The 9,469-nt window shown below is 33.9% G+C and overlaps 1 protein-coding gene across 1 annotated transcript in view; it reads right to left on the bottom strand.

Annotated features, from left to right (window-relative positions):
- HIVEP2 (human immunodeficiency virus type I enhancer binding protein 2) overlaps positions 1-9,469 on the bottom strand; it is a 192,360-nt gene that overhangs the window by 22,438 nt on the left and 160,453 nt on the right. Inside the window, 4 exon segments of the mRNA XM_025049270.1 lie at positions 1-2; positions 4-659; positions 1,358-1,402; positions 7,713-7,804. The exon segment at positions 1-2 is cut by the window's left edge and continues 4,868 nt beyond it. Of these exon segments, the coding sequence (XP_024905038.1) occupies positions 1-2; positions 4-284 (283 nt within the window). The 5' untranslated portion in view covers positions 285-659; positions 1,358-1,402; positions 7,713-7,804.

Here is a 9,469-nt window from a genome sequence, read left to right as displayed (position 1 = left end):
TGGCATGAATAAGGACTCGGACGGTGTGGTGGATATTGCTTCTCTGGGACTTGCTGTGTCATTTCACTAGGGGAGGCCAGTTTCCCAGAACCAAAGAGTTGTGCTGATGCTGTGTTCCCAATTTGCTCCGGATCTATTTGTGGTTGCCGCTGACCTTCTTGGCTGCCAAAAGTGCTCATCTTAATAACGGCTGATTGTTCTTGTCTCCATCTACCTGATGCTTTATCAGTTTCTCCAGACCTTGAGGTAGCTTTTTGTCCTAGAGCTGTGTCCCCAGTGTCCATTTTGTTACGCAAGGTCTTTAGTGCTAGTTCTCTTGAAAGTCGTGCAGACTCATGGAGCGTCTCCAAAGCTGTGCTTTTCAAAGCTGGCTTGTTTCCATGTTCCAGGGTGTCTGCAAGCTTGCTAAGTGCCCCTCCTCGTTGGAACCTTCCACACCCACCCCGCAGTCTGTGGGCAATGGCAACGTCTTCGGACCGGGGCTATGACACAGTTCTCTCCATTGTACAAGTGTCCATCCAAAAGCTAAGTGCAAATCCAGGAGATTTCTTATGGCATTTGAGTATCTTCAACCGGGATGAAATTGGGATGATGAATAGTCTAGGAGAAATTTTGTCCATCTACTAGTTCAACTGCCAGTTCCGCTAAGATAAAATGATCTGGGGGGGGAAAAAAAAAAAAGGAAAAGGAAACACAAAGAGAGTGTCATAACAGTTATCAAGTGAGAAACCAACACCAATCCAAAATAAGCAGCCTAAAATTGAATAAATCGAAAATGATTTTGACTCCAATGAATTTTTTTGTAGCTGTTACATTAATTCCTCAATTAAAGGATATTAAAATCAAACTTAGCATTAAGTCATAAGCATAAATCTCTTCAATACTTGAATTGTGGTCATCTTTTAAATATGCCTTAATTTTGGTTAGAAAAGAATTTAAAGAAAAACTTTTGATAAATATTATTTATAAAGTCATAAAAAATTTTAAAGCCATCATTAAATAAATTGAGAGCTATTTCTAACCAAGTTTTATGACTTGCATGTTGAAGTATACGACTTATTGCTCTACACAGATATGTTATACATTAACACAAAATATATATTTATAAATATTTAATATAATTACATGAATGTAATATACAAATACATAATATATAATATACAATGTAGATATATTTTATAGCTTAAAAGAAGTGATTAGAAGAGCTAGACTAAGGCTCTAAGAATCAAAGACAGTTCCAGAACTTTGGAAAAGGCAGAAAGTGAATCTAAACATAAATTATATTTTAAAATTATAAAACCTTCATAATATGGGGGAAAAGACATATTTGGGGACAGTTAAAAAATGTAATGATTACCTGAATGGTTTAGAGTTCTCATGGGCATGATTGTCTTGACACTTCCTGGGTAGAAAATAAATCCAGTTAGGAAAAATTTTTCTATTCAGTCACAATATTGCTGTATACAAATGTCAATTTAAAGTTCATTATGTATAGAGCTCGCAAAGCTATGTACCCTAAAAAAAATAAAAAAAAGCAAGTAACTTCTTTAGAACACACTACACTAAAACTGTAAACCTTACATTGATACTGTTCAAAATTAACTCTGAGAAAACGTTATAAAAACTTCGAGTAATAGTTTCTAAGATATAAGATTATTATATCAAAACACCTTAGTTTTGTTTTTTTGGTTTTTTTTTTTTTTGGACACAATTAGCTGGTTCCAATGCCTTAGATATTAAAAATTGTAAAGTAGTGTTTTTTAAATTGAATCTATAGATTTGAATATTTAAAAGAATAAATTTCCTTTTTTGGAAATACACATCATAGGAAATAAAGGAGTTCTCTAGATCAGGGGTCCCCAATACCCGGGTAGCAGACTGGTACCAGTCCATGGTCTGTTAGGAACAGGGCCGCACAGCAGGAGGTGAGCGGCAGGCCAGTGAGCAGTGTCATCTATCTGTATTTGCAGCTGCTCCCAAGCACTAGCATCACCACCTCAGCTCCTCCTCTGATCATCAGGCATTAGATTCTCATAGGAGCACTAGTGCCTGGTGCCAAAAAGGTTGGAGTCCACTGCTCTAGATGCCTGTGAATGATTCAGGACAACCTGACAACTTAGAAACCATTAGATTTTAAGTGAATACTCGACTTCTATAAGTGAATGGTCAATATAGTACCCAGAGAATTCTGAGAACTTCAATGCTAATTTTATCAATTAGGAAAGCTGAGATGTTTCCTTAATAGGAAATATGGCAGTGCTCATCAAAGTAAGAAAGCTCATGCCTTTGGCCCAGAAATTCCATTGCTGGAAATGTATCCTTAGAGATGTACCTTCACAAGGGCACAAAGATACGTGTCCAAGGATTGCTTAAATAAATTATGGCTCCATCATAACACTCAGCCATTTAAAAGGAAGTAAAGTACAGTTATAAGTACAGATATAGAAATTCATTCAGAAGAGAGTAATGCTGAATGTAAGAACATGCTTATTGCACCCTAGGATGTATTTAATAATCCCATTTGTATAAGATAGAAACAGGAATTAAAGAGAAAATTCCTTCGAGGATGCCAAACAGATTTAACAGCAGTTAAATCACAGAAGTAGAACCAGGGGTCAGAGGAAGGAGCAGGAAAGGATTTCTACTTGTCACCTTACAACTTCTGATGATTTTTATTTTTGTTTATTTTGTTATTGTGAGCATATTCATCTTTTTAAATAAAATACTGGTTAAAAAAAAAGATGCAAATGTATTGCAATTTCCCAAACTAAAACGCAAGCACTGGTCTTATTTCCATGTCCAAATTGCTTTCTAATAGAGAATGCTACTGTGATGATCATAATGGAATTACCCTTAGAAAAGGGAAAAGAACATGGAAATTCCCACAGGAACAAGACATTTTTGGGGTGATAAATCAGTACCCTCAGATATCGGTAGCAAGACATCTGTAATCATTTCCTGCAAAAGTTCCTTCTGCAAAGAGCCATATAGATTTGTAACGCAGTCATTGGAAAAACTAAACAATAAGCATATTAACTTTGGTTTGTTAAAAAGTTTTACTATTGGATTGAATTTTTTCCCCCACAGTGATTCTCCTGTTCATCCCTTCACAAAGTAATAAGGCAAAAATTGAAAGACAAGTGATGGCCTCATAATACTTCAATGCAAACTTACTTTGGTCAGTTCCAGCAACCTTGCTAACAAGAATACACCATGTTAAAACCAAGGAGGCTGAATTTTTTATTTAATTAACTAAGTCTTTAAGGTTCATATAGACACAACCTCTGTCAGACTTTCAGAGGTGAATCATACCCTCTAAAATGGAAGAAGAATGTATTTTTAATTCAAAACAGAAACATTTGCAAGTGTTTCCTTAACTAGGAGTCAGAGCTTGAACTGAATAGTTTCTAAGTTACCTCTCATATTTAATCTTTTATTATGGTATTGAGCTATGCATGCAGTTTCATTGCTGGCAAACAATGATAATGGTGGTTGTTTATTGTGCATTTGCTATTGTGCTGGGTGCTGATGTAGAACTTCATATATATTATCTTATTTGATCTTCATGAAAACCCTATGCAATAAGTGCTTTTACACCTATTTTACAGTTGAAAATTATATTTAGCTCTGAGTGGCAGAGCTAAAATCAAATTCAGGTTTGGCTGACCTCCAAGACTACAAGGTCTAATCTCTCCCATCCACCTCTGCTGTTAAGTTTTATCACAATTTAAAATAACACATTTTCAATAATACTTTCTCCTAAATATTTTCACTTGACTTCAGTATTTCCAATGCTTGATTTTTTTATGGTCCTGACAGACTAGATAAGTTTTGCACAGTTGTAGTATGAAAATTGGCCCCAAAATGCCATTTCCTAGAAACCAAACAATCCATAATTTAAATAATGTTCAAAATGTGTGTATTAAAGTATTAACAAGGACAGCTCCTTATGAGAACATGATAAATTCTCATGACAAACAATTGTTTTACTTTGTTCCTTCAAAAGCATCACTTTTAAGAAAAGTAAAACCTTCTCTAACAAGTGAAAATTAAGGATATGGTCACTTACCGATCATTGGTTTATGCAGAATTATAATTTTACTTTAAAACACAGACTTCAAGTTAAACAAGTATATAAAATTATATGAAAAATGGGACTGGAATAATAGATTTAATAATTAAATAGAATAGAATATTTTCATTGAGCAATGAGGTAATGCCTTTATAAATAAGATGGTTTCAATTTTTATAGTTTACAGTAATAAATTAATAAATTAAAACCATTACATCCTAAACAAGGCATATACAATTCTTATTCACTAAAGACATATCATATAAAACAGATACACCAAATAAAATTCATACAAAAAAAAAGCGATAATATTTTTTCAGTTAAACATAGATCAGAAGATGAAGAAAAATGATTTACAAAAAATTCAAAAGCAGGTATTTAATGGTCAGAACAAAAATGATCTAGAAAATTTAGCTAACTGTTGTTGGGTTTAAATTTTGGGAGAAGGGGCTAATCAGAAAAAATCATATCTACTATTTTATTAAAACATAAATATCAATTTTGCTGATACTAACATAATATCATTTTATATTCCAATAGCACTGATTATCCAGGAAGTTTATAAAATTCACAACTTCAGTCTCAGTAAAAAACACATAGACTCAAAAAACACATAGACTCAATTATGCAAATAGCTTCTGTCAGGAAAAAACCTTCCTTATACATTTCTAAGACATGTCTACCAAAGCTGTCCCACCATTTTATCATGAAATTAAATGATACCCTGGGCCACATTCTCTTCTGGTCATTCAGGTAGAGAGCTCTGTGTGGGTCTGGGCGGGAGGTTTCAGCAATATTAGGGATCCCTTTGGTCTACATTCCTCTAAACTGTAATGTTTAAATTTTCACTTCAGTAAAAGGCTTAAGAATATTACTTAGAAATTGGAAATCATTCCTATTTCACATGAACCTTTTAGATTAGATTTTCAACATTTTTTACATGAACCTTTTCCATATTTGAAGATATTCTCTCCAACACCAACTATCTATAATTCATAAAATCACTTCTTCTTGAAGTTTCTGAGGATTACAGAGAAAGGTAGGGGGAAGAGAAAAAAAGTGATGGATCCTTTGGAGAATTTACTGATTATATTCATGAACCATTCAAAATATGAACTCTTTTCATTAATCTCTTATCTATAGTTGCTTTAACTTAGAAACTGAAACAATTCTGCAATGTAACTTGTGTGTACCACAGATCTATTTCAGGACATAATGACTGTATCTTTACCAAGCAGAAGTTGGGAGTTGAGAGTATTCTAAAGTCACTGTTGCTCTCCTCAACTTATACTCAGGGAAGAAAATTCACTTTCAAAAGCATAAGGCTTTCAAAGCTTAATGCAAGATACGATAATGACATTTTTGTTTGTTTGTTTGTTTGTTTTGGTTAGGTGATACTTTTACTTACTTAGTAATCTAACTCTATCAACATTAGTGTGAATTCCTGAGCTTGTATTTTATTACTTAAACATATTAAAATGTTATAGATAGGGAAATCGTTTTTTAGTTTTTTTTGGACCTCGTATCATTATAAACCATAAATGTTCCATTGTATGTACCTGCATTTTTAGTTTAATTTTCTCAATGTAAATCTACTTGGCACACTGAAGATCTATAGTAACGTGATTAATTATAGCTACATGACTTCTCTATGACTGTGTAGATTCATTTCATTTTTTTGTATTCTCCAATTTCACGTTAAAAGTAAATTTCCGGTTTCCCAATCAATTAATATGTTTTAAAAAATGCAATATTAGATCAATCCTCATATGAAAACAGCTGGTTATCATTTCATTCTCTGAGATTTCTTTTTATGGTAACCAAGGCCACGTAAAGTCATTTTTGGCACCCATGGCGAACAAAGGAGAAGTATTCTAAACACAGTTTCGCATTCACATTTAAAAATTTCCCCTAAGTATTTGAGTGCTACTAAAGGAGAGAGACATTTTGCTGGAGGATATGACTTTTGGGTTTCCTGTGGATGGTGCTCTAGCCCATCAGAGCCCTTTGGTCAGTAACAACAGGCATTATCCAGCAGGCTCAGCACATTTTCCAGAGGGGAGTAGTGTTGACACAGCTACTACCTGCTGCATGGCTATTTTCAGTGATAATGGAACTAAAGGAACTGAGCAAAAGAGAAGAAAATGATATACTACATGGAAGAATTGCCGTTTTTCTAAAAGTGTGTGCCCTCTCCTTTGGCCACTCTTCATAGTCCCGCTCAAATAAATTTGGCAAGCAGTTAAATAATTTCCTCAGACAGGCCCTGAAAGGAAAGACACAGAAATAGCCTCCTGTATGGACCTGGTCAGAGGTCTCTTCAGGATGACAGCTGGGTGGGACTGGCAGGAAGGCAGCTGGCTCTGTGGATGAACCAACCCTACAGTGTCCAGGGTTGTCGATCTGGGATCCTTTGCTTAGAAAAACATTATTTTAGATAAAAACTTTACCGAAGGAAATTAATCATTACGTGAATGGTGGCAAAAGTCAAGTGAGCATTAAATAATAACATCCTAAATAAAAACGGATGGATAAATAGATAAAATGACTGGCAAAAAATGCTATTTCTCTACTTTCAATATTTTAATAATGAAAAAAAATTTTTTTTAATTAAAATGGTTATTTGGTCTTTTCCTAAGAATTTGGTAGTATAATTTGTAAGCAAATATATATCTTATGATAGTAATTACTGAACAAAATTTTAGAGGCCATTTCCATATATTTGCTTTTCAAATGCAGAGATAAATTACAAAATAGTTTAAGAATACATGAGTATCTCAGAGCATAAGTCACACTACAAATGAGTACCGGATGAGAAAAAAAGGATCTACCAAAAAACCATGACCAGTGCCAGAGTCCAAGTGAATACAGACTTATTTCCACAGGATGATTAAAAAAAGGCACCTTCCTGAGAGCCAAATTCATTATAAATACTTCTTTTATTAGTAAAAATTCCCATAACCACCTCAGTTCTCTCTAAAATGAGCAAGTCGATGATATGAGGTGGATATTATATAAAACCCTGCCAAGCAATTCAGAGAACTTTTGGAGAAAAGTAAAAATATTATGGTGATCACTCTCTAATTTGACACTCATCAAAATTTAATTTGATATTTAAAAACTAATAGAATACCGAACTATGTTTTTTCCACACTGGGTACAACGAGGACATGGGTACAGATATTTGTATAGTTTGCATATTAAGTCAAGATATGTATGACTTATTTTGACTATGACCTGCTACTTTTAATATTTTGTCATAAATTTTTTTGCAATTTTTTTACAACCGTGATTTTATTTTTCTAGAGGAATGTTTTCCCATTATATAGCAAAAGAAATTAGGATTTACTATGAAGCAGAATTTTATGTGAAAATAAACTTGACCAGAAAAGGAAAAAACTCTCTTAAATAAGTCTATCTCACTTAAGAAAATTATAATTAAAAGTGGTCTATTATGAAAAACAAAATAAAACCAAACCGAACCTTTCCAACACTTTTCTCTCTAAATGGCATGTTCATTGTTTCTGCCCAGATTTGATGACAAAGTCAGTTTATGTATCGATGCATAACAGGTCAAAACTGCTTTTCAAGTTAAATGTAAAAAACCAACAGAATAAAATAATAAATTTTAGTTATTAACCTGTTATCCTCATATCACAAAACTGCATCACAACCGTCTCTGCCTTCAGTGTCAACTCTCCTCACAGGAACTCATACACAACTTCTGGGAATCTAAAAATAAACAAGAAGATATTTTAAATGATGATACTTAATAGTGAGTTTAAGAGGCACGCTTATTCTTCACAGAGACTGCCTTCTTTGAGGAAAAAAAATTAGAACCGAATCTGTCAAAAAGACTTTTCTCCCCAAGAAAAAAAATGGTGTTTTATTCCCCCCTTTTAACACAGTCTAAATCTTTGGAATAAATATTTGTATTAAAAGAGAACTTCCTGCAACCACAAAAGTGGAGACAATTAGGAAAATAATACTGTGAGTTAAAACTTAATGTATTAGAACTAGAAATTGTGCCGCTGCAGTCTATAACATAGTTTTGCTGTAAAGCTGAGGTTCTCACAAAACTTTTGGCGCATCAGAAACTAAACTCCATAGGATGAAGTCTCAGATCCTCGTAGCAAATTGTTTTTCTATAGTTTATTTCAGCAATGCTATGTTCTGTGCTAAAATTAATTTCTAAAATAGGAAGCCAAAACCAACCAAAGTAAAATCTTGATACTTAACAAATTCTAGTAAGTAACAAAGAAAGGGACTTTTTTATGCTTAGCGTTAATATTTATCCAAGTCTGATCCAAAGAAATTCACGCAAGGTCAGTCAAAATACTTAATACAAACAGATTAAACAATCAATCATCTTAACATGGTTTCTCTCAGCATAAAAGGCTCATATAAAAATATTATTATACTACCCCTAGACGGTTATTGTATGTATACATTGTTCATTTTTTAAAATATTGCTTCTTCCAGACAAGTTATTGTCTTATAGGAAGGACTAAAGCAACAACATATGACAATTAAAATGTGCCTTAATCCAATACCAGTTCACGAGAGCATTTAAAGTGCTGAAAGGAAGCAGCTTGCTTTAATTGTGCCCCTGTTTTCTGCACATCACTGCAGTAGCACTTCAGGACACCCTGTGTACTTTAAGACATGAATCATTATAAGCAAGTGGGCCCACTCGGTTCCTCAAAAGACACAAAAGGTGCAAAAATAGCTTCTGCAATTGAAGCGAGAGCCACGTCAGCAACCAGATGAATGTGGGTGGTCAGATAAGATTCTGTTACTGCAAAGGGCAAATTATTAAGCGAATGCTAGATTAATTTTCTTTCTGAAACTTTGTTCTTCTTGCCTCAACTCAACCATTTGTTGGCACTTAAAATGACACTTGACAAGCTCTACTAGTCTCAAAGGCAAAAAAGCTGCATCAAAGCCCAAGAGTATGATTGATTAAACACTGAAGGAATAGTGGCAGGACCCTAAAAAAAAAAGGAGACAGATTTGTTCTATAAGATAATTAATAATTAATTCAATTCTTAACAAACCAAATAGCACCTTTTCTTTTTTTAAGTTCAAGTTCAAGTGTTTTAAAAAACCCACAACTGTACCTCGGCAATATGACCTAAGCTAAAATAAAGCATGGCATCCCTCAGAAAGAACTAAATCACTGAGCTATTTTGCGCTCTGAGCAAAATTCACCCAAGACACAAATGGGCCAAGATTCTATAGATATAGCTATATATAGGGGAGAAATATTTGTACTTTTCAGTTGGCAATCCCATAGTCACTGAACTAAGAGGCAAGACAGGCAAAAGAGAGCACAGTCCTTAGGAGGCCTGCACTGACACCCACTCCTTCCAACTGTGTAGCAACTGTAGACAGGCA

This window comes from Pteropus alecto, unplaced genomic scaffold (assembly GCF_000325575.1).
Source record: "Pteropus alecto unplaced genomic scaffold, ASM32557v1 scaffold185, whole genome shotgun sequence".
NCBI lineage: Eukaryota > Metazoa > Chordata > Mammalia > Chiroptera > Pteropodidae > Pteropus > Pteropus alecto.
Note: the sequence above shows the minus strand (reverse complement) of the source record. Positions and strands in the feature narration are given on the sequence as shown.